Consider the following 24,899-nt stretch of genomic DNA (forward strand, 5'->3'; position numbering starts at 1 on the left):
TAGACACAGGGTATAATTATAGCAGCGCTCTGGAGAAGCCATGTTGGCCTCTTTGAGCCCCCACCCCCACCCCAGTTTCCTTCCTACAATAGAAACATCATACATGGTCANGTGGGTGTAGGCTTAGACACAGGGTATAATTATAGCAGCGCTCTGGAGAAACCATGTTGGCCTCTTTGAGCCCCCACCCCCACCCCAGTTTCCTTCCTACAATAGAAACATCATACATGGTCAGTTGGTTTAAAAAAAAAAAAAAGCGAAGGGATCCGCCAGAGTTTGTGGAAATCCATCAATGTTTGGGCTGCACCGATTGCCTGTCCGAACAGAATGACCTCAGTGAGGCCATCTTGGGGGGGAAGAGAGGTCACAGCTACGGCTGGTCCTCCACATCCAGAGGGAGAATTGACAAGTGCTGGAAACTCCCAGGCCATGGTGGACCCTGAACGCTGCACAATGGTTTTGTCATTGAGGCTGGTGGTCAAAAGCGCCTCTGAATCTTCGTTATGCCCATGGAGGCAGCTGCCTGTGGTCCAGCGTCTCCCTCCCCCACCTCGGAAGACAGCGGAGGGTTCTAAAGACATCCTGCATCTCCCGCTGAAACTGGGGAGCCTGGCTCTCTCTGTGCTTCTCTCTCTCTCATTTCTAGGTCATTCCTAAAGTACCAGTCACAGAGTTCATGGTAGATCCCTGTCCCCGAGCTGGCTGCCCGAAATGACCATCAATCCCTTTCTCCATTTGGCTCTTTTCTGCACTGTTGCCCTCAGGCCGCTGTGCTCGTAGAGGAAGGCGTTTCTGCTCGTGGAAGAAGAAATAGCTATTCCTAGTAACGATGAAGAGAAACCCCTCACCCCAGAGTCTCGGAACCCCTGAAAGGACAGTGTGTTTATCTCCATGTTGCTGTATCACTTCAAGTGGGAGTATCACGGAGGTCTCAAAATCATCTTCTCTGCCTGCTGTCCCTCTTTAGTATCCGTGGCTGCTTTATATCGTACGGGGGAGGGGGGCAGTTCCTGAGCCTGGTGTCAGGAGATGAGCATTAGATTAGCACTAAGAAGCCCAGAGAACCCTTTAAAAAACACCATTCAGTCTCTTCGTTGTGGTTTCCTCAACGGTATAATGGGGATAATGTTACCTTGTTCGTAGGTTATTTGGCTCCAGTGATGTAATATATGTGAAAGAGTATCGTGAAACACCAAGTCCTGTGCGGATGTGATTAGCATTCATTGTCATCACGTGACTTAGCTTTTTGAGAAAAGAATGCACTTCTTCCTGCTTTGTGATAGTGAGCACCTATTACGTGCTCGGTGGTCCTGTCCTGGGTCTGGAGCTAGGACATAGCAGTGGGAAGGCAACAGATCCAGGCCCTGTGCTCATGGAAGTTACAAAGGCCCCTCCCCCGATATAGAGCCCGTCCTCCCAGTGCCCATCCTCCCAGTGTCTGTGCTCCCAGTACTGTGCTCCCAATGTCTGTCCTTCTCATGCCCGTCCTCCCAGTGCCCATCCTCTTGGTGTCTGTGGTCCCAGTGCTACTGCTCCCAACATCTGCCCTTCTCATGCCCATCCTCCCAGTGTCTGTCCTCCTAGTGCTTGTGCTCCCGGGGCTGGTCCAGTGTGCACCCTGGTCAGGAACTCACCAATGAGCTCATTGGAGAGACAGATGTCTGCAGACCTCTTGCTGGGATCTCTGATCTAGGGCTGCAGAGACGCAATGACACAGCTCACTCCCCGCTAAAGAGAATTCTCGAGGTGTTTAAGAGCCCTGGGAACGAATCACCGAGTTTCCCCTGTCCAAGCTCCTCTGGCAGTGACCGTCCCCAAGCCAGTGCCCCACAGGTACTTGGNGCAGGTACTTGGCCACACAATGCATATACTCTGCGTTGGTGGCCTCTCGTTCACTTGGACACACACAAGCTAAATTAAAGTCTTCAGATGAGATTAGGGAAGTGGCTGTTTTCTCACCTTTCTGACACAGGGAAGCCTTTCAGATATGTTGTCTAGCCTTTTAAAATGGTCTAATGAAACAGCTGGAATGAATAGAATATTATGTGTCAATTATNACAGGTACTTGGCCGCACAATGCATATACTCTGCGTTGGTGACCTCTCGTTCACTTGGACACACACAAGCTAATTAAAGTCTTCAGATGAGATTAGGGAAGTGGCTGTTTTCTCACCTTTCTGACACAGGGAAGCCTTTCGGATATGTTGTCTAGCCTTTTAAAATGGTCTAATGAAACAGCTGGAATGAATAGAATATTATGTGTCAATTATATCTCAATTAAAAAAAAGCAGCCTAGTGAAATCAATGCAAAACCACAAGAAATAGGCATCCAAAAAAGCTTTACCTCACTCACTGTCACATGGCAAAAGTTATTCCACTGATTTAAGGTACACCAGGCTCTATGCCTATCAGCCCTCTGCTGCCTGTGTGTAAATTCCCATCTCTTGACCTTCCCGTGCTGCTTATTTTGTTCCGCTTCTGTACCCGAGTAGATACCACTCTGTTTCTCTGGGACTTCTGTTTGCTTTTATCCTAACACGTTTAAGAAGCACCGGCTTTCTTCAAAGAGCTCCTCTTTAAAGGGGACTCTGTAAATGCTTTCGAGGCAGTGGAGGAGAGCCCCTGCCTGGGACGAAGTAAAAGCATCTGTCCTGTGTCATGTGCACGCTGGCCCGGGAGAGCATAGTGCTTCTGAAGACAAAGCTTCAGAAACCACCTGAGTTTTGACCCCTTGTCAGAACGACTTCCAAAGGCATCTGAGAAAAAAACTAGAGAGAGCCGGAGACAGAGCTTACACTTTCCTAAAGAGGAGAAACTCTTTTTTTTGCTTAAGAATTCTTTGTCTATCCTTAAAAGCTCAGCGCCTTCAATCTTTGCGGGGGTACACGAGAAAGGGGGACCGGTTGGACTCACTCTTTGGATGTCCTGGCTGCTGTTGTCCTGTCAGTTTTCTATCCCAGTGTCCCTAAGAGCAGATGAAATTTCACACATTTTACAGCCTCTCTACACCCAACTCATGAGATTGATGCTAAGCTGTCCGGCTTGCTCTCAGATGCTTAAATAAAACTAACCATATTCGAACATCTTAAAGGACTCAGCTGTGGTCTAGTTCCGCCATGAAGATTCTTACTTTAAACATTGTTCTTTCTCCTCTCACAAATGGTGGCCCCACCTTGAATGAAAGTTGCTTAGCACCCAAATGAACATGATTTCTTAAAACAAGCATAACACCCTCGGCTCCATTCCAGAACACGTTCACGCCACAGTTAATCTGGATTCCTATAATTCCTGTATGGTCCCATATCTTAATTGCCCATAGCTGTGTTGCCAGTACAAACAGGATGGGGGAAGAGTACACACCCTTACTGAATACATCTACCAACCCCAGGAAACCACCATCCTTTGAAACGCGAATATTCTTTGAGAGGTACTGAATGACCATCTTCCGAAATGCTAGTAAGAATATCTGCTAACTAAAAATTCCTTCAAAGCAATTCTTACTCCCTACCATCTTTATATTTGAAATTCAGGGCTAGTATTCAGTGCAAAGAACAATGCAGACCTTCCATTCAGCTTTTCAAGGAAGCGTATTTGTAAACTGACCCTCAGAGTGTTGATTCATAGAGGATAGGCATTCTGGGATGAGGTGGGTTCCGGAAGCTTCCTCAGCCTTGTCCAGTTGGCCATTTTCCTTGATGATTTGCAGTAGGACACAGCTGGCCTGCTGATCTGCCTTAGAAAGGGTGCCATTGGGCAAACAGCAGCCTCACGGTGGCACGAGTGTGTAACTGCGCGCAGCGCCAGGGGCCCCTTCCCATGGACGTGGCTGTCCCCATGGAGACGAGGCATGTGGTGGTGCCTGCCGGAGTGGAGACAGCTCAGAGGAAGAAGGTCTAGTATGGCTTCAGGTCTGTATTCCTCCAAACTTTAGAAACATGGTTCATGATCTGTGAGTCCAGGGGATTGAATGAAAGGTGTACCAAGGGGCTTTCTGATTTTCAGATTCTGTCCTTTGTAGTATCATTTAACAAATGAATGCCCAGGCTTTCACATCCATCCATCTTAGCATATCTGAAATGAGGAATGATGTCAAATAAGTAGAGGCATTTGAATAGGGGTTGATCAATCATTGTAAAATCTGCACCCTAAAAACCCTCAAGGTATAAGACATAAGATAGTAGTGTCTGTAAGATAGTTTGTATGGAAAAGACCTCAGACTTGAAATGTAGTATGCATTCAAAAGACATAGAAAATATGAGTGCAAGGGTGAAAAAAGAGAGAGTGAGAATAACTTACTGTCGGGCTGCATTAATAAAAGTGTAAGTCCTGAAGTAAGGGTGGTGACAGTGCTACTCTGTTCTGCCTGGAGAATTATGTTCAGACTCGAGGGTCTGATTTTAAGATTGGAGCAAAGAGGATAACGTGAAAGTAAAAGGCTTTCATGAAAATAATGAAAGGATGTAAGGATGTTTACTTAGGAAAGAAATCGAGGTAGGGAGACATAAGAACTGGCTTCCAAATTTCTGAGCAGGTTCAAGCAGAAGGACACAAGTCATCCTGTGTTGCAGAACTGGACCGAGTGGGAAGGGCTGCAAGCAGGCCGATCTCAGCGAAGCATAAGGAAGAGCTTTTGTGCAACTGAACCTGAATTTTGAGTTCTCTGTCACTGAGGAGTTCTGGGAGAGACAATTGGGTCCTCTCTTGTTGTAAAGAAGACTGCAGGGGCGCCTGGGTGGCACAGCGGTTAAGCGTCTGCCTTCGGCTCAGGGCGNTAAGAGGAATTAGATGCCAGTAACCCTGAGAGAGCCCCGGATAGGTGCCAGGCAACGCCTTGATGTGCTCTCAATTCCAAGCGCAATGTAGAGTTTCGGAGAGATGGAATGTGGGCTCTATTTGCTCTGCTCTCAAACTGGATAATCCGGACCATCTATTCCTCTTGGTCTTTACTCACTCCCAAGTCATGAATTTAATACGTTCATAATAATAGCCCCTGCCACTTGGTGAGGTTGGTAAATAGCTTGCAACCCTAGCAGGGTGTGCCTTGCTGCTTATTAGCTTAGCTTTAGGGCAGAGCAACAACAGATCAGCACAGTGCCTCCAAGTAATTAGGCAATTGCCTGACAAAGAAGTTAGGCCACAAGCGAGAAGCTTGCAGCCAACACAGGGAAAAGCTCACAGTACCAGACACGCATTGGCCATTATATGCATCACCACCATCATTTCAGAAAGATTAGAGGAAGATTTTCAGCCTAGTAAAGAGCCACTACGCCCATTAAGCAGGTCGAAAATCCACACCAATCATTCTAGAGCTGCAGGGTAAGTGCAGTAGTTTCTGGAAAGGGGGATTGTTGGAAGTTCGGGGATAAGAATGCTCTTATTGCAAGGGTGAGCAAGAATGTCTAAGATGGTGCATTTGAAGCTTATTTTGCCAATGTTTGGTGTAATCCTGGGAAGATTCTGCTCCTTGGTTTCTCAATCTATAATAAGAGATTAAAAATGAAGTGTGCTTCTAGTCCATTAGTCCATTAAGAGATTAAGGATGACATCCTAAATTTCCATGTTTAACTTGTCAGCAAAGTCAACGCGTATTGTCTTTTTTCCTACTGACCTTGTTGGGAGCCATTGCTGAATTCTAGAATAGTTATATGGATAACTATGTCGTGGGGTCATCGGCCTCTTTAAATGCCATTAATGGGCCCAAATCATGACGTTTTGCCCCATTAGATACCATAGAGAGCCTAAAGTACAAATTGAAGGGAGCAAGGGCAGAGAGAGAAAATGGAGCAAAGGAAGGAGAGAATATAGGAATGGGGAGAGGGAGAGAAAGACAGAAACCCAAGCCAAGAGAGCTTTCTGTGCTTTCAAGAATGAGACAGTGGCAGAGAAGACTGCCTTCAACTTGTTCCAACCATGAGAAAACCCTGCCACTGGGAGGCCATTGGAAAGGGAGATGCCGCGTTCATGGGACACCTGGCCATAGAGGAGGGTCCAGGAGCCCTCACCATGCTCACTGTCTGTGACCCTTTCTCAGTTAACCACCGGCCTCTCAGTAGCCGCACTTGGCCTGCCCCTTTCCCCAACCACAGATTGTGCTGCTAAAACCCAGCCCTCCCTCCACACATCGCCGACCTAGCCCTGAGCGTGATGAGCGAGACACGTTAGAGGAATTGAAACAGATGAGGTGTTTCCATGTAGGTGGGGTCTTATGAGCTCGATGGAAACTTGGGAGCAGACATTAGAAACCCCGTGTCTGTCACAGTTCAAGAAAGCCAACCGCCAGGGGCCGGCCCCACTGTTATTCACTGCGTGTGCTGTGTGCGGGAAGGGGCCCAGACACTCAGGCTGACACTATGCACAGTCTCAAATAGCAGCGAGACGAAGGCCAAGTCACATAAGCTGATGTTGACACAATTAGCCTCGCAGATGCCAACAGCATGTCAAGTTCGACACTGTCCCCGACTCGGAGATGCCCCCCCCTTCAATGGCAGATGCTCCGGTGCCGTGTGACATTTAATAGGAGGGATGGCCAGAGAGAACATCAGAAACCACTGCTGATGCGCTGTTTATTTCCCAGTCATTTTGGGTTAAATTGCTGTGACTTGAATGTCAGCAGTGTTTGGGATGTGGTAGTGAAATAAAATCCATAGCCCGTGTGCCAAGACAAATTTCAGAAAACCCCAAAACACAATTGTCTTGGTTTCTTGCTGGCTGTGTCTCCACACACACAAATAGAAGCTAGTTTACTGCCCTCCAACCGTTCAGTGTGTTGCTTGTCTTGCTGCACTCTGGGGGCTGTCTAATGAACCCCAAACTGCTACCCTCAGAGCTGGGGATGGCAGGAACGAGGGGCTCCTACCCTCATTAGGCGTGTCAGAAGTCCATGTCAATTACCGCAGAGCTGTAGGAAAAGTGGTCATTTCTGGAGCGGGAGATGAGAAGTTAGCTCTGTTCATTCGAGGAGCGTGGGGTAGGAGCCAGGGATGCCACTGGGACGAGAGCCACCAGGCACATCTGTGTGAGGGGCCGCAGGGTTCTGGACCATACTGATGTTGGCAAAGTGTGTCTCATGGGGAAACATCCACACTGAGCAAGCCCCAGATCTCCAATTGGGGTCATTCTTTCCAGAAATATCGGTGAAAATACTTGATCTCTCATTGAACTCTCTTGAGCATTAAGGCAAGGTCAAGCTGATCCCAAGTTGAGAAGGAGCCACTTCTTTGTGTTGCGTTGTGTGACAGGGCCCAATGCCTGGGTCAGTGTTTCTGCCCTGGGTACTATTCATGCCTTCTGTTCAAGGGGCTCCTTTGTGCAGAAGGCAGGCATTATAGTGAAAAACCAGAGCTTTTGGTTGAAGGACCAAGCTCACCTTGACCTTAGCCAAGAGCTAGTTCACTCTCCTTGCTCTTAATTTCCTTATCTGTGAAATGGGGACAAAAAACAGCCTCTGAGCAGAAATGAAGTATGTGAAACTACTGTAACATGGGAGGGGGTCATGAAGTAGAATTCTGAGGCTGCAGTGACACCAGGCCATTCTTTCTCAGGATGTGGTTGGCGGATGGACCTTTTTTATTCTTCCCTGGCTAGTTCATGATGCCGAGGAACTGGAAGGGAAGCCTGGCCAACTTTGTTGTGGTTGGACCGGAGTCTAGGGCAGATGCTATCAGACCTGAGTGTAAAACAGAATCATCTGAAATTCACGCAGTAGGTCTGGGATGGAGTCAGGTGATAAGTATATTAATAACCCTCCCTCCCCGTCCCCAGGTAATTCCCACGCAGGTGGTGAGTGACAACCATCTAATATGGGATTTAGGGGATAAGACCATTTGGGGGAGGTTTCATGAATGGAGAGCATCAAAACAAGAAAGATGAGCTATGAGTGAGCTGGGTGGCCCCGTAGTTCTACCTGCCACAAGATTCGGGACACCCCATTGCATCTTTCATCTCGAAATTATATGAATTCTTCCAGCGAAGTGAGCACTCCCAACCTTGAAGCACAGTGTATTTTTTAAAACTCTTCTAAATTATTAGAAAAATTGTTTATATGTTGATCCAAAATATGACTCTGTGGCCCTTTTGGAAAGTGAGAACTTCCCATATGCAAGCCCCTGAAATATTTGGAGTCTCTCTGGTGTCTCGGAGTTGTCTCCTTCTTCAAACTAAGTGTTATCAGTTCCTTTTTAAGGGATTGGATTCTGAGGAACTTAAAAAAGTCACTCTCAATCCAATTAATTAAACAGTCTCTGGGGCCGGGACCCCAGCATTCATATTTGCAAAGTTCTTTACTTTGAAATGTGGAGTCAAGGGAGACAGTGCAAATCATGGGGGAATTCTATTTTTCCATTATCAGAGTCTCGTGTTGCTGTAATTTCATCTTTTTTCCCTCCAACTCTTTTTTTCTATGTATAATGCCTGATCAAAAGTTTAGATGCTTTCAATAGTAACTTTCTTTCTTAAAAAAAAAAGTTTAGCTACTCCTCTGTGTTTTTATTTTAATCATTCCTAACTATTTATTGAATGACTGCTATGTTCTATGTACTTTCCTAGATACTTTGGATACTTCATTGAACAAAAAAAGATTCCTCTGTGGAGTTTATATTCTAGCAGCAGGAGATGGACAGTAAAAAAAGCAAAAGACTAAATAATTAGTATTTTCAATTTTAGTAGTATGTTGGAGAAGTTGATCAGTGCTTTCAAAAAAAAAAAAAAAGTCTATCATAGGTGGTTGGACCATAGTCTAGGGCAGATGCTGTCAGACCTGAGTGTAAAACAGAATCATCTGAAATTCACCCAGTAGGTCTGGGATGGAGCCAGGTGATAAGTATATTAATTAGCTCCTTTGTCGGTCTTTCTGTGTGGATTCCTTTTCTTCTGTATTTATTTCAGTGGCTCTTAAGCTTTAGGGAATGTACGAGTCACGCAAGGGGTTCGATGAAATGCAGACCACCACTATCCACACCCACGCTTTGGGAACCCCTGCTATGAAGTGTCCACACATCCACTAATCACCAGGAGCCTGGACTACTTTGTAAGGCTTGTGCAACCTTTCCCCAAGGAGGGAGACTAACTTGTATTGAAGGTTCAGGTGAACGGTGAATGCCTCAGGCAAGAAGACAAACCTAGTAGAAAATAAGCAACCGATGGATGAGTGAAGCATTGCCTTCCTAAAGGCTGAGCTCTGGACATTCTTGGGGGTATTTCTTTCAGGCCCCCAATCCGCATTCTTTGTCAGAGCTCATCATATCCTGGTGATGTTGGACTTTGCTCAGGTTTTGGTTTTTGCTGCCTTTTTGGTAGGTAGTCCTACTATGAGTATTGTAGTGGGAGGTTGAATAGCTTGACACAGAGAAGTCCGGGGAGAAGAAGGAATTCTCTTGGCCCCTTTCTGAGGCAGAATGCTGAAGGCCGGTGGTGGGGAGTCTGCGAGAACTTTGGTCGACTCACAGGTAGAGTCATTTATAAACTGCCCCAGTACACCTAGCTGACTCTGCTCCTTCTCGTCTCCTCTTCAAGTTAAGTTAGTCAGGCCGTAGAAGAGACTTGTCTCCCTGAGGATATTCAAGGAAGGCCCGAGGACCACTTGGCAGCCTTTCTGCAGAATGAGAAGGGGGACAGGAAGGGACCTTTCTGAAGGGAAATTAGTGCTAGACCAGTGCTCCAATGTTCCATCTGCTTAGTTATGCGATCCTGACCACACGAGTCGATGCGTATTATATAGGGAATTATTTAAATCATTGCCTAGGTGGAGAAACAGGCTCAGAAAAGCCAAATAATGTCCCTGTTGCCATACAGCTAGCACCGGATGATTTGGGATTAAAATTCAGATGGCCTTGAAGGTCCCGCGTGGCATTAACAGCCTACAGATTTCACTGTGGTGGGGCTAGCTATAAAATGTGTGGGATGCTTTTCCAAATGAGATTGTGGGGCCTCTTGTTTAAAAAGCAGGGAACATATACTGTCGAAGATTCTAAAATATAGAACTTTATCCTTGGTTCCATGATCCCTTTCTCTGTCCTCTCTCTTGACCTGTTGCAGTGTTTTCATGTGCTCTTTGATGTCATGCCCTTTTGGGTACAGGGACACTCCCAGAGCGGGAGCAGATTCACAGTCCCCGGGGCCCTGCCCTCTACCCTGGGACCGTGCAGCTGGGTGCCCCCTGCTTCCAGCCACCAGACTGATACCACGTTGCGCCTGGCATCTCCCTTCCCATGGGACTGCCACGCCAACCCATAGGATTGCAAACTCTGCAGTGGGCTTGGCACCCAGATCAAGAATGGGCAAGAGTTGCCCTCTGAATGCGTTGCAACACTGCGAGCCTCGGGTGGAAACAGCTGCCCCGCTGCCCTGCCCTGAGATGGTTCAGTGGTGTGTGCCTGACCCTTACTCCCCCAGGTGAGGCTGCGGGCACCAGAGGGTGAGGGTTAGGGGGCTGAGGACCAATCTTAGGGAGGCCCGCAGGTAACGAAAGATGGAATAGCTCACAAGCCAAGGCTTTATGGCCCCTGCACACATTTCATTCGTCCCATCGGGCTCCCCTTCTAAAGCCTAAACTCAAAGATGAGATTATTAAGGATTTCAAGATGGTGACCATAGAGCATTAAACTCAAGTATGAGACTTTTTTGTGTAACTGCTCTGGTCACACGTCCATGCAGCCAGCCCTGGGCTGTGGAGAACCAGAGAACCGTATGGAAAGATTCCTGGACCAGAAGTGTTTGCTTAGGGAGAAGATAATATGCAATGAGCTATTATTAAATTATTGGAACAGGTAACAGGTCAGTATACAATGTTTATGAAAGAAGCTTATGATTAAGTGCTAAAATTAGGCTTCTGTTCACTGTTACTTCGGAAAGTGATAACTAGTTAGAATTCCTCATTTTTTTCTCCCTCTTGTCCATTCCCCCAAATTCGATTCAGCAGGGAGGTGTGGCCAGGGTTAAGGAGAGGGAAACACCACTCACTTGATGTCATTCTGGAATCTCCCATGTGCAAGATTTTCCCTGAGAGGCAGGCCCATGGGAGAGAGCATGGGAGGAGGCGCAGAATCAGCCTGGTGGTCTGATCCAAAGGGTTGCAGGAAAATCGATTTGATTGAACCAAAAAAAAAAAAAAAGTGGGTCAGAAATGGCGAGGCAGGAGCCAACCAGGATGTGAGTGTGGGTGAGTTGGCAAAGGTCAAGCCCGAGTACCCGACCACCTGGCCATGGAGTGGGAGCTGGGATCGGACTTTAGGGAGAACTCCCATTCCAACGGGGGAAATGAGTTCTTGGAGAAGGCAGAGGAAAAAGCTCCATCCCTCCAAGGCTGAGTGGGTGGATCAGGGCTGCACAAGCCATTAAGTGCCTGCCCTGCCGCTTTGGCGCCCTGAGCCCTGAGCCCAGGGAGCGAGCCTGCCGCGTCTCTCCCCGGCTGGGTGTCGATGAGCCGCTGTCGGCTCTCCCCACACCGTGCATCCAACAGCTTTTATGAGGTAAGGGTAGGGTCACAGCCCAGGCCAGAGCAATTTGCTGTGACTCTTTTTTTTTTTTTTCCCCCAAATGCAGAAACATTTGCCAAGTCACTCAAGTTCCTCAGCCAGGCAGGGGGCTGGTGACCCGTAGCAGATGACAGCAGGGGACAGCTGCAACCAGCCCTTGGAAGCGGTCATCAGTTCTTTTTGGTCAACAGTCTTTATCGAGTGATCTCCTGCTCTCGCGGGCTGGAGCAGGGGTGGGGGGAGGCTGCGGCTTCCTCCGGGCCCAGCCCCTTCCCTGCGGTTACCAGACCAGAGCAGAGTTGCTGGTAGGGGCTGCGCCGTGGTCCTTCCCCCTCGTGCCTGAGCTCCTTCTGCTTCTAAAGCAAACCACCCCCCAAACACAGATCTGTGTTATCAGGCATTGAAATAGAAGGAGCGGAACGGGTTGTAAGAGCCCGAGGGGAGGAGGGCTGTTCGCCAGGGCACAGGGAGCAGCGCGGAACAGCTGCACTTTTCACGATCAAGCTACTCCTGTAAATATTTGCAAACGCCCCTTCAAAGCTCAAAAGCCTAGGACAGGATCATTGGACAATTTGCTTAGAAGAAGAAGAAACAAAATTGACCTCATGGTCCGAAGCAGCCATAAAAAGAAAGAGTGAGTTTGGGCAGAAGACCAGAAAGGGGGAAAAAAATCGCTCAAAGTTTAATAAACACAAAAGAGAATAAAAATAAATCTCAAGAGCACTTATTTACAAACTCGATGGAAGGATAAGATTGGGGCGGGTGGGTGTGAAAGATGGGTGTTTGGGGAAGGGAGGACTGGCCCGCGGGGGTTCCGCTGAGTGAGGAGGGGAAAGCCCTCGCGAGCTGTTTACTCGGCCTCCTCACAGGAAACACATGAACGAGCTTTGCGCTTTCAGGATGCTCTTTCAAAGCGTGTTTGAAGCTTCTACTGTCTAATGGGGAGGCCATGTGAAGATGAACGCAGCCACTAGGCCTGTGGAAGGTTCTGGCCAAACTTGAGGGTGTAGAAAGCCAGAGAGCCTGGCTCCAGCCTTGCCCCAGCTTCTCTGCCTGGGGATCTGGCCTGTTTGCAGCTGAGCTGGTCAGGCCAGGACCCACTTGTCCAATCACCCGGGGTGGGCACGCTCCAGAGGAGAGAAAGATCGATTTCTTCCCAGCAGCCCAGCAACGACCTTTTCAAATTGCTGTGCGTGGGGGGCTCCCAAAAACCTGGCTGCCTGTACGTGCGTCTCTCTGCCTGAAAACTGTCCACCGACTCATTCACAGCCGTAGTGTACTGGGCCATCGCTGTGTCTGCATGAATACTTTCTTTTCTCTGACACCTGGATGCTTTAGATTTTGGGGGGTTTTTATTTTGTTTGTTTGTTTGTTTCGGAGATGCCTGGCTCACGAGCTACAAAGCTTCCATTCACACAGTCGTTTGTGAAGCAGTCCCGGTGCGGAGCATGGCTGGGAATTCACGGCTTCCTCATACGCGGCTTTCTGAGAGTCACAGGACACGGGGAGAGGGACGGGGGAAAGCCCCCTCGAGGGAAAAAAGTGCCGAGCTCTTAAGACCAACGAATGGTGGTGTGTGCTTAGCATTTTTTTTTCAGTCTAATCGTCAGGGCACGGGTTTCCCAAGAAATCACGAAAGGTATTTCTTTCTATTTTAAGATCGGCAAGATGGCTCGTTTATTTAATAAGAAGTTAGTCTTGCCAATAGCCAGATGGCCGAGTCTTTCAAGACTCCCATTGATGACTGACTATACAAACAGTGGATCGTTGGTGAAGTCCATGTGTGCAGGGCCCTGTCCTAGGGAGGTAGGGGGTGGGGCGGGGGAGGGGAAGGAAGACCTGGCAAATCTGGTCTCTGCCCTCAAGATTCTTAAAATTTCACGGGGGGGGGGAACAAAATAAACAAACATAATGCAGAAGTAATAAAAACACTTGTAAAAAGCCATAAACAACTGTGAATGATTATGTTGTAATGAAGCGACATAGTTGAGAAGAGGGTAGAAAGTTCTGGAGTGACCAGATTTGGACAGAGCATTCCGCAATAATGAAAGAGAGTTTACAGAAGATTTGGGAGGAGAATTGTAGAAACATCTGGGACAAGTGGCTTGCCCAGTGTACATGTTCAATAAACGGGTGCTGTATAGGAAGCCCGTGGCCGGGGTTAGGACCTGCTTTGGTTTTGTTGGCACAGTTTAGTTGCTTATTCAAAGGCAGCGGCAAATGACTGCAAAACACAGCAAACCTCTAGCAACCCATGAACTTGAAATTGTTGTGGACTCTCTGCCTGTCTGTGTTTTACAGGGTTTAGAACAGAAGGAGTTGGGGCTCTTTCTGTTCATTAGCTAGGATAACCAGTATGTGGGCATGGTTGTTTTCTTCTTAATTCAAATTTTCTCACCCTAACTTAACGAGAGGGTGTATTTGGTCATAAATGTGTGTGAAAAACCAAAATATTGAAGCCAAAAAAGATGCAATAAATGAACCTGGATAGAGTAGAGTATCTGGATGCCAAAACTTCAAGGAAAAAAAATACACGGGCAAACTGCTTGCCATTAGGAGCTATTTTCTTGGCACATCTGATTAAAGTGTATGCAAGCCCGAGAGCTCTCTCCAGGCATCAACTGTCACAAACTTGTTCCAGTTCTTAACCGTCTAGGATTTTCCACTGCTCTGTCAACTTTCAAAGGATAGGGTTAACTGCATGCCCTCAAATGGAGTTGGAAGTGGTTTGTTAATCTCTATTAATCTGCTACTCCTGTAATCAAATGCACATGTTTATTTATTTCCCCCCCTCTGGTTAAATGGTTAATGGTATTAAATTGGCCCTTGGAAACGAAATCGTTCTATAGATATTTCCCTTATGTTTTCTTGAGACTGTCTCATGCTGCACGGTCTTTTTGAGAGAACAATGGATTTTATCATTTTCAATGATTGCCTTAACTTTTTACAGATGCCATCCCGCCCACTTTCTACAGACCCTACTTCAGAATTGTCCGATTTGACGTCTCGGCGATGGAGAAGAATGCATCCAATTTGGTGAAAGCAGAGTTCAGAGTCTTTCGTTTACAGAACCCGAAAGCCAGGGTGCCCGAACAACGGATCGAGCTGTATCAGGTAACTTTTGTGGAGGTTGTGTTGGTGGACAGTCAGTGTGAAGTCTTCGGGTGAAATCCTTTGTGCCGTCGTGATTTTCTGAGCCCATAGAAGCCATTCTGCACGGTCACAATCGTGAGGGACGCTCTCATTTGCTATTACTCTGCCATTGGTAGCTCCTTCCTCAGTCAGGAAGGAAGAACCTTTAGAAGAAAGCGGTGAAGGTCTGAGCATGTTTCTCCAGTGGCGTAAATGGCTGGAGTACCCACCCTTGGGGGGGATGGCATCCAGAAGGCCACCCCCCCAATCTGGAAAGCCAGACAGTGTCGGCCTTCCTATTGTCTTCTCTCTCCCTGGAGTTTTCACTCCCTTTTCTTCCTCTCTTTACTATCTCCTGCCTCTCCATGAGCCTCGTTCTCTCTCCTTTCCTCTTTCTGCTTCTACCCACTCTGACCAGCAACCACCCCGCCCCCGTTCCCTGTCTGGCCCTGCCCTGCGTTATTTCGGGCTGCCCTGACACCTCTTTCATCTCCCAAAGTACAGTTGCCGGGCAGCTGTGTTAGAAGATGATGATGATGGTGGTGGTGACGAAGTGCCAAGTCACTGACATTTCAGAAAGGTTCTTAAAAGCATCTCAATTGGATTACAGGGCAGCAGGTCAGCCTTAGGTAGACGCCGTGGGAAATGCAGAAGCTCAGGCTCCATCCCAGACCCACTGAGTCAGAACGCACAACATGGAGAGCAGAACCTACGTTTTTCACGGGACCTTTGGGGGATTCGTATGCTCTTGAAAGCACGGCTTTGAAAAGCCCCGAGTCTGAGGAGGGAGGCAGCCCTGTGCGCGGGTGCCTTGCCTGTGGGTCATAGGAACGGTGTGTGTAGAGAGCAGAGTTGGAGAGATGTCACCAGGGAGTTGACTTCTGAGCAGGGCCTTGAGAAGTATCTGTTCAAACAGGAGGAAGGACGATCATTCTGGACACAGGGGCAACCTGTGCAAAAACAGAGCCTTGAAGGGGCCTGTGGAGGGCACCTTGTAGATGGTGCACAGGAGGGACTGGAGGTGAGGGGAGACTGGGAGAAGCTGGCCCTCCAGGGAGAGTGTGTGCAGGGAGACCAAAAAGGGTCGAGAACACACCAGAGAACCACGGTGCTAAGGAGGAGGCCCCGACGACTCTATGACTGAAAAGGGGCCTTACTTGAGGAAAAGAAAGGAATTGACATCACTATGCAGAAACTTCTAGTTGTTCTGAATTCTAAACATTTGGAAATGTCCGTAATCTGGGTGAGAATTTTCTTTGTATTTATTATGAGAATGGGGGTTACTAGACTAACAAATGTTGTGTATGAGATTGCAGAGAATAGGTTTTAAAAGTTCTAAAAAGAGTCTCAAGTACTAGTTTACATGTGTGCTCATGAAAAATAATTCTCATCAAAATGACTCCCCAAGGACCTCTTCTTGGAGAACTTCAAATCTCAGTGCGTGTTCTGAGAGCCCTGTGAGGGCAGCCATTGCTTCCGGTCACCTAGGATGGTGTCCGAGTGGGCTTCCTGGGTACGAGAGACTTTGTTAAGTGTGTTGTAAGTATTGTCGCCATTAATACTTAGAGCTGTACTGTGAAGCTGGCATGATGCGGTATTCTTTTCTTTTCCAGAAATTACTGAAATATAATAATTACATGGTTTTAGTTTAAGGTGTACAACATAGTGATTCGATGTATGTATATATTGCAAAATGTTTACCACGGTAAGTTCAGTTAACACCCATCACTTCACATAGTCACACATTTCTTTTCTCTGTGGTGAGAACTTTTAAGATGTGCTCTCTGAGCAACTTTCAAATATATGCTACGATATTGTTAACTACAGTCACCATGCTGTACGTTATACCCCCAGGACTTATCTATCGTATTACTGGAAGTTTGTACCTTTTTGACCGCATTCACCCATTGAAGGTATTCTTTCTACTACTGTATTCTTCCTCCTTTTCACAGAGAAAGACGCTGAGTCAAAGAGAAAGTTAGTCACTTGGCCAGGATCACACAGCTGGGAAGTGGCAGGGTGGCCATTACCAATCCAGCTGTGTCTCCCAGGTGCACGCTCCTCACCACATCCTGTTCTTTCCCTTCCTCTTTGCCTCAGTATCAGCCAGAATAGAAGAAAAATAAGTGAAACTAGGCCAGCCAGGGGGTGGATTGATATCTGGAGGGAAAGCAAAGACTGGGTTCTCTGAAAAAGAAGCTAGATCAAAGACACATAATTCGAAGCAATTAAAAAAATAATAAAAACAAAAACATGTTCCATGTTCTCCTTTTTCTTCTTTTTCAATTAAATTGCTTTTATGTGTCTCTTTGTATGGACAATAGCGTCATGGATTGTTCTCACTGGCTCCGTTTCAGTTGTCTGACTTCAGTAAACTGAAGGCAAGATCTCTTACGTCTTGTTGCCTCTGACATAAGCTGCCAAGTCACTGTTATTCTTAGCCCCCTGATCCTGTGCCCCGGGGGGCGGCCTCTCATAGCAGAATTACTGATCACTTGACTTACTCTCGGAGGCCTTTCTCATCACTGGGAAGGGAAGTGTCCCTCGCGGCTGGTAGTTTAGAGGGCCTTTAGTGACTTCTTCCTTAGTGACTTCTTCGTGGCTGTGTACCTTCTCGGATGTAACTGCCACACTCGCTGTCCCATACAGGAGCAGCAAGATCTGCAGAGATTGGAGTCCCCAGTTGGAAAAGGTACAGCCCAAGATGGGAGCATATTGTATGAAGTGGGTGATCGTGGGCTGGTTCACTGTCACTGAACATAGGAACCCGGAAGAAGAGAATTTTAGAGGGAAAGTAAACAACTCCTTATCAGTCGGGAGCTCAATGAGGCAGCAATCTCCCCTCCTGACACACGACTAGGAAGTAAGTCAGAGGCCCCCGACCAGAAGACACAAAGCACACACACAGCTGAGTTAGCAGAAAGGTAGCCTTTGGACCTTTATTCACTTGTGACCAGGTTGGTCATCTCTAGGACCATGAGAAATTAGAAGCACTGAATTAGAAGGGGAGGGCTGGAGGTAGACACTTGGACAGAAGCAGATGATGCCTTAGACTCGAGATTTTTGCCTGCACATCTCGGTGATGCTAGCCACAAAATCCAGGTCACAGAATGAACGCCAGGCTTGTTGTGGACACTTTTTCTAAATCTCACCCTGTTTATAGCTAACCCGGCCCTTAGAGCTGTGGCACCCCACCTGGCTCCTGACGTCTGCTCTGGTGTCTTTATTTGGAGTCCCATTTTTGGCTTCTCCAACTTTCCGCTTGCCTTCAGCAGCCATTGGGAGATCTTTGCAGCCTTCAGGAATAAACTCCCTCTTCTAGCCCCAGGATGGAAATTGGTGCTTATGGTAAGAGTCTTGAATTATGAAGGTGAGGTTAAATTATATTCAGGAAACTGAATATATACAATAAAATTTCAGAGAATTTCATGTCTGAAATTGCTGAAAAATTATTTTTTGGGGTAAAAAAAGGCTTGGTGCTTAAATGGGGAGATCTTTAGCTATTTGGAAAGCTCCACTATTGAGAAGAACAAAGCCTCCAAAGCTTCTAGATGCCCTTTGATTACTGTATTACTTGACATGCAATTGACATTCTACTCCCTAGAAGAAGGGTAGGATGACTGTGAATAGGTTCTCAGGCTGTTCAGATGGCTGAAAGGATAGTTTGTTAGAATTCCTCAGGGCATTGGTTTTAAGCGGGGGGGGGGGGGGAGAACGGGTGTGTATATGTGTGGGCACATGCAANTGTGTGTGCACATGCAAGTTTGTGTGTGGGTGCGGTGCTCCCCCAAGTACGAAAGCCCCATGGGAGCTGCGATAAGGGCTTGCCATAGTCCCTTTCTATAGATTCTGATTCTCCCTAGAGAAAAAAAGGACCGCCTCTGGACAGGTGTGGTTTGCAAAGGCTCTCAGATGTTTGGATATGATCATTCTTCATTCTCCATTGGGAATCACAGATTTCAGGCAGGGTTTGGGGGTCATTCTATCCTATAAGATGTATGCAGGCACCCTTTCTAGAGTCAGAATACCAGGCTGGAAGGGACTAAGATGGCTTTTCTGTGAGTGAGTTTGGAGTTTGTCTTGCCCAGAGCCATACATCTGTTGATTCTGCTTGCCTGGGAGCGTTAGGACACCCGAGCTTCCAAGGAAGTCACATTTAGCTTGGCAGGGGAACTCGAAGTTCTCACTGCTCTCCTCTCTACAGAATAGTCTGTCAGAACTTTGATGAATGGTGGTAAAATAAAGCCTTACTGTCCTCCTGTTCTCTCTGACTTTTGTTATGTTGACACACTCTAAATAGCATATACTGGTGTGATCATGGAGTGACTTCAAATACACACCAGTACTGGAGGGAATAGGAGAGCGATAAAGCCCTTTGATAGATGAGGACAGAGAAGAGGCTAAAAAAAAAGGATAAAAAGTGAACTTTTTCCAAATGGGAATGACCCTTACCATGTTTTTAAAGCTTTATGCCAAAGGCAGCCTTTATTGGAACATGATCAGATAAAGCTTCAGTGCTCTGGGAATGCCTTCGGACCTACGGTATTTAGAATAGCTCTCAGCTCATTTGGAAATTTGAACATATCTTTCTTTGATTAACTTGCTCCTATATTTATGATTAAGATCATGCCCAGAGTTATGCGAGAGAAAGAGAATAGGGAAGAGAGATATTCTTCAAAATGAATATCACCAGCATGAGCAAAGCACCTGCCATCTTGGACTAGGGTAAATTCCCAATTTTACAAGGGAAGAAATGAGGCCCCAAGAAATTAATAACTTATTTAAGGGCAGTCATGACTTCATGGCCCCATGAGACCACCAACCAATACTTACGTTAGCTATACTGACTTCAGAGGACCTTGGAGCTTTCAGATATTTCTAGCTTCCTCTCACTAACTCACACTCTTTTCACACTAACTGCCCATTTCAAACTTTACCACCTCTAGGATAATAAGACTTGTACCTTTGTGACTTTTTTGACAATCTATTTGCTGAAAAACAAGCTACCGCCAAATTTCATGACCTCAAATAACAATCAGTTATTTGACACTGTGTCTCAAAAGTATTGTCTTTCCACTAATAGAGATATACCCAAGGTACTCTTAAAGCAAAAGCTGGAGGATCCAGAGAAATGCCTCAGAATTCATTTCTTCCAGAAAGGGAGTTGTAACAATTTGGGGGGAAGGCAGCCTGGCCATCTTGGTTGGACTCCTTGGGTGGAGCCATCTGTGTGAATCAAGAAATTGAGCCCAACAATATTTACAGCAGGGATATCTGAATAAATCGGATTGAGATCAGAGCAGGTTTGGTTAATTAATATGCACAGCATTTTCTTTAATCACGTTGGAATTACTTTTATTGTGTTTCAAAGTGTGCACTAACATCCTGGGATTTGACGACTCCATCTGTGCTCTCTCTTCACCCTTTATGAGGCAGCATGGTGGAGGGTTCAATGGCATGAGCATTGTGACCCACGTTTCCTTAATCATTCCCGATTAGCTTGGTGTTTATTGTAGGGGTGAAATTGCAGATGGAGAGGGGCACTCGACATATGCTAGCCCGCTTCCTTCCATGTCATCTCTTAGATTTTGGCTTCGGACTCTTTGATTCCTTAAAGAGGAAGAGCCCTTGACAGAATTACCTGCCAAAGTCCGTTGCCAGATTATTCTTAAGATTAATTTGTTAGCTTCAGACCACTAATAAAATCACGTAAAATAACTCCTGGGAAGACAACGTGATTATAATGGGTTCATACACCATAAAGCATCAGGAGAAAACTGTCATCTTCTTGCACGGCGCTGATATGAGGCCACTGGCGTTGCTGCCAGAGAGCTTGGTAGAATCCAGTCTGCTGATGAGTCCCTGTCGGTCAGTAGAAGATAAAAGTGGACATGAAATAAGCTCAAGTGGATTTCAGAGGAATTCTGAATTCTGTATGTGTAATATATAGAATCTCTGCAAAAGACTAAGCTATGCGCACCCCTGAGGCTTTGCCGTGAAAATTCAAGGTTGATGGCCTAGGCCTGCTTTTGAAGGGACTCTAATGCTACAAAATGAAGGGCGAGGCTCCTGTCACTGTAGGGAGCATGGCACTAGCGGGGTTAATAAAAATTGCCCCCTTTTCCGAACCTCCAACACATGCATACACACACACACACAGGGTTCAGCTTTCATTTCTCACATTGCCCAAGGGTGCGTAAAATAAAAAGAGGTCAGCCAAAAAAACTGACTGTCTGTTAAATTAGAATTGCAAAAAGTGCTCCCGAAAAAAAAGAAAAGTTATACTGTACTCCTGTTGTACAGAATTTTACAGCACACATCCCCCTGGTGCTGATCCTGACTCCAGCGCCACATTGGAGATGCCCAGTAGAGTAACCCACTTAAAAAAAAAAAAAGCAATGAGGTATATATAATAAACACTTTGTTTGCACAAGGCTATTAATATCTCAGTTTTTTTCAAGCTGATCGAATAACAGCCTTGCCTCATAAGGAAATCGGATCATTATCATTTGTGTTAAGTTGTGACGTTACGAAGTGTCTGTTAAACTTGAGAGCAGACAGGACCCCAAAAGTCATGCGAACAGTAGTCCTTGCCCACTGTTTTCAAAGAAATGTTGATAGTCATGCAATAGTAACTAATAATTCCATGTTCTTTTTGTGCAATATGATTGTGTGATGATATCGATAATTATCACTAACACAGAGTGCACACTCTATCCTAGGCACTATTTTAAGAGTTTTATATAGATTGATTCGTGCACTCCTCTGAGGTGGGTTCTTATCTTCATTTTACAAACTGAGGCACAGAGAAGTTAAGTAACTTGCCCAGGCCACGCAGAGGCAGAATTCCAACCCGGGCTGTCTAGTCCCAGTGGCCACGCTCTGGACCACTTGCCCATACTAGCAGGAAGAACACAGGCTCTGGAGTGGGGCCAGTGTGAGTTCAAGGTGTGGTTTTGCCCTTCTCTGGAGAGTCTGAGGAAGTCACATCACCGAGCCAATTTCCACATCAGTAAAATGTGGGTAAAAACACCTACTCGGCCAGGACTTTGTAAAGCAAGGAGAGAATGCATGGAAAGTGCTAACACAACATACTTCTACCCAGGGGTTGCCACCATTATTATTACTATCACTTCCAAAGCATTGAGTTTGAACTTCCGTAAGAAACAGCCTCTTCACGGGGCGCCTGGGTGGCACAGCGGTTAAGCGTCTGCCTTCGGCTCAGGGCGTGATCCCGGCGTTATGGGATCGAGCCCCNTGCCCTTCTCTGGAGAGTCTGAGGAAGTCACATCACCGAGCCAATTTCCACATCAGTAAAATGTGGGTAAAAACACCTACTCGGCCAGGACTTTGTAAAGCAAGGAGAGAATGCATGGAAAGTGCTAACACAACATACTTCTACTCAGGGGTTGCCACCATTATTATTACTATCACTTCCAAAGCATTGAGTTTGAACTTCGGTAAGAAACAGCCTCTTCACGGGGCGCCTGGGTGGCACAGCGGTTAAGCGTCTGCCTTCGGCTCAGGGTGTGATCCCGGCGTTATGGGATCGAGCCCCACATCAGGCTCCTCCGCTATGAGCCTGCTTCTTCCTCTCCCACTCCCCCTGCTTGTGTTCCCTCTCTCGCGTGTCTCTATCTCTGTCAAATAAATAAATAAAATCTTAAAAAAAAAAAAGAAACAGCCTCTTCAACTTATGATCTGCTCACAATCTCTTAAAAATGAAAACTCACCCGGCCTCCATTGCTGCGGGGTCAGGATCTCAGGGGCTGCACCGGGAGTTCACTTCCGAGCCTCCTGAAATACTATTTTCAGCTCAGTCCTGCTGCTGGCCATCTGGCTCAGTCGCTGAGGAGCAGCTCCAGGCAGGAAAGAAGAGAATCTTTGCAGGGGTGGGCAGAGGGGGCTGGGTTCATCTTCTGCCTCTTACTTATTAGCGTTTTGGTCTTACAAATCACTCACGTCTCTGAGCCCCAGTGTTTCATCATGGAATAGAGATAATGGCTCTTGTCTAATGAGTCACGGGGAGCAGAACGCATGTGAAGGGTCTGGCATGTTGGGTGCATAAGGAGTGCGTTTTTATGGGGGTTTTGCTTCTCATCCAGAACATGNCCCTGCTGCTGGCCATCTGGCTCAGTCGCTGAGGAGCAGCTCCAGGCAGGAAAGAAGAGAATCTTTGCAGGGGTGGGCAGAGGGGGCTGGGTTCATCTTCTGCCTCTTACTTATTAGCGTTTTGGTCTTACAAATCACTCACGTCTCTGAGCCCCAGTGTTTCATCATGGAATAGAGATAATGGCTCTTGTCTAATGAGTCACGGGGAGCAGAACGCATGTGAAGGGTCTGGCATGTTGGGTGCATAAGGAGTGCGTTTTTATGGGGGTTTTGCTTCTCATCCAGAACATGGTGTATATTTCCCCTAGGGATGGCTTGTGATTATAAAACCACTCCGTGATTTTGTCGGTCATCTCTGGTCGGATGAGGGCTCATCGGACCGATTTCCTGTTATCGGTGGGGCAGAGCAGGGCTGTGGGGAGCCGCTGTGGTTTTAGCGCTCTGTGTTTGCTTTATCAAAACTCTCAGGGCACCAGGGACGGGCTGGGGGCCAGGATGCGTCTTGCTTTTCTTCTCGAATGATGATAGAGTGACCCCAGTGGTGCCTTTTCCCTGATTCCCTGCCCCTGTGACTACCTCTCCCCGCTTCACCACCACACGGATAGGCCTGATATATATGCTTCTCGGATTGATTTTCATAAGGCTCCGTTTTAAAAAATACTGCTCACGTATGCCAGCTCTTCGACAACCTCCACCAGGGCAAAAAGCATTCTGAGGGAGGATGTATGTTTATTTCTTGATACCAACAGTGCACAGAATTTTTTTTGGAACTTCTCTTCTAGAACTGTGTTCAGAGCCTACAAATACATAATTGGGAATTCCTTCAATGGAAACAAATCCAAACTTCTGAAAGGTGGTGTTAATTTTCGAAAACTGCCAAAGTTCTGGTGAAGAGGAAATTGAAAAGTAATTAATTTTCCTACGTGATAGCTGTTTTTAAAAGATAGATCTGAAATCCAGCCACTTCTCCTTTCTGCTGCTGCCACTACCCTCGTCCAAAAGGTTTTTGCCTCTTGTTTTCTCAGTGGCCTCCTAGCTGGTCCGGCTGTTGCCCCCTGGCCTGGCTGTTGCCCCCAGGCCCCCTTAGAGAGTGTGTGCAGTTAAGAGTGACTCCCGCCAAGATGTTGGTCAGGTCTAAATCCCCTGTTCAAAGCCCTGTGATGGCTTCTCATCTCACTTCGCCAGGGAGCAAAAGTCCTTACTGTGCCTGGACCTGTTTCTCACTAGCCCTCCAGCACCCCAGCCCCCAGGCTTTCTGCCCTCACTCAGGCGCCCCCCCCATCACTGGTCTCCTCGCTACACCTTGAACACCTGTGTTCACTCCCTCCTAAACTGTGGCCACTGTGCCCTCTTCCCGTATTCTCCTTCTTGCTCTCTTCCTTCCCTCAGGTGCTTCCTCGGATGTCACCCGCTTGGAGAGGCCTTCGTGGTCACCCTAACATCTCAGGCCCCTCTTCCTAACATTTCCTACCTCCGCCCTCCACCGCACGCCGCCCCTGCCCACTCTTCATCGTTTGGCTAGACTCGATCTCCTGCCGCATCTCTATCTGGTTTATAGTCTCCCCTCCACCCCTAGGGACAGATTCCTGGAACGGTGCTTGGTGCATAGTGAGTGTTCAACAAATGTTTCCAGTGAATTGAAGAAACATTTCAAAATGAGACTCAAGTACAAGGAAATGTTGTGAAATAAGTGTGCGATATCATGAGGGTACTCTTTTGAGAAATACTTTTCCTTTATTTGGATTTGGAAATTCTTTTACATTTGTTTTAAAGATATCTAACTATTGAGAAAGAAAGAAACATATATCTACCCGTTTTTTTGTTAGTTATTCAGACCTAGTGTTGGTTCAGTGGATAATAATAATGTAGGTAAAAAAAAAAAATTACATAGAAGAGATTCGAGAAGCTGATATTCTTAGGTAACCCATAAACTCTCTCTGTTTGCAGAAAAACCAGGCTCATTATTTTTTGACTCATTGCTTTATAATCTCACCCCCTAAATTAAAGTTCTCAGCTGAATATAAGAAGGGACTTAAATTGTAATGTAGGCCATATGTGTTATTGGTAGCCAGGAAGTAGGGAAGGGTGTTGGAAGTGTGGTTTTCAGGTATGTGTGTGTTGGTGTCAAGTCAGACTGGAACTGGAAAGGGAGATTGATTAAGAAAATCAGAAGACACGGCCCCA

At 46.7% G+C, this 24,899-nt stretch overlaps 1 protein-coding gene across 2 annotated transcripts in view; it reads left to right on the plus strand.

The window, feature by feature from the left end:
* TGFB2 (transforming growth factor beta 2) overlaps window positions 1-24,899 on the plus strand; it is an 80,315-nt gene that overhangs the window by 34,673 nt on the left and 20,743 nt on the right. For both annotated transcript variants that reach the window (XM_002923091.4, XM_002923090.4), the window contains one exon: window positions 14,422-14,585. In XM_002923091.4, the coding sequence (XP_002923137.1) occupies window positions 14,422-14,585 (164 nt within the window). The remainder of the gene's footprint in view (window positions 1-14,421; window positions 14,586-24,899) is intronic.

Source organism: Ailuropoda melanoleuca, chromosome 8 (assembly GCF_002007445.2).
Source record: "Ailuropoda melanoleuca isolate Jingjing chromosome 8, ASM200744v2, whole genome shotgun sequence".
Lineage (NCBI taxonomy): Eukaryota > Metazoa > Chordata > Mammalia > Carnivora > Ursidae > Ailuropoda > Ailuropoda melanoleuca.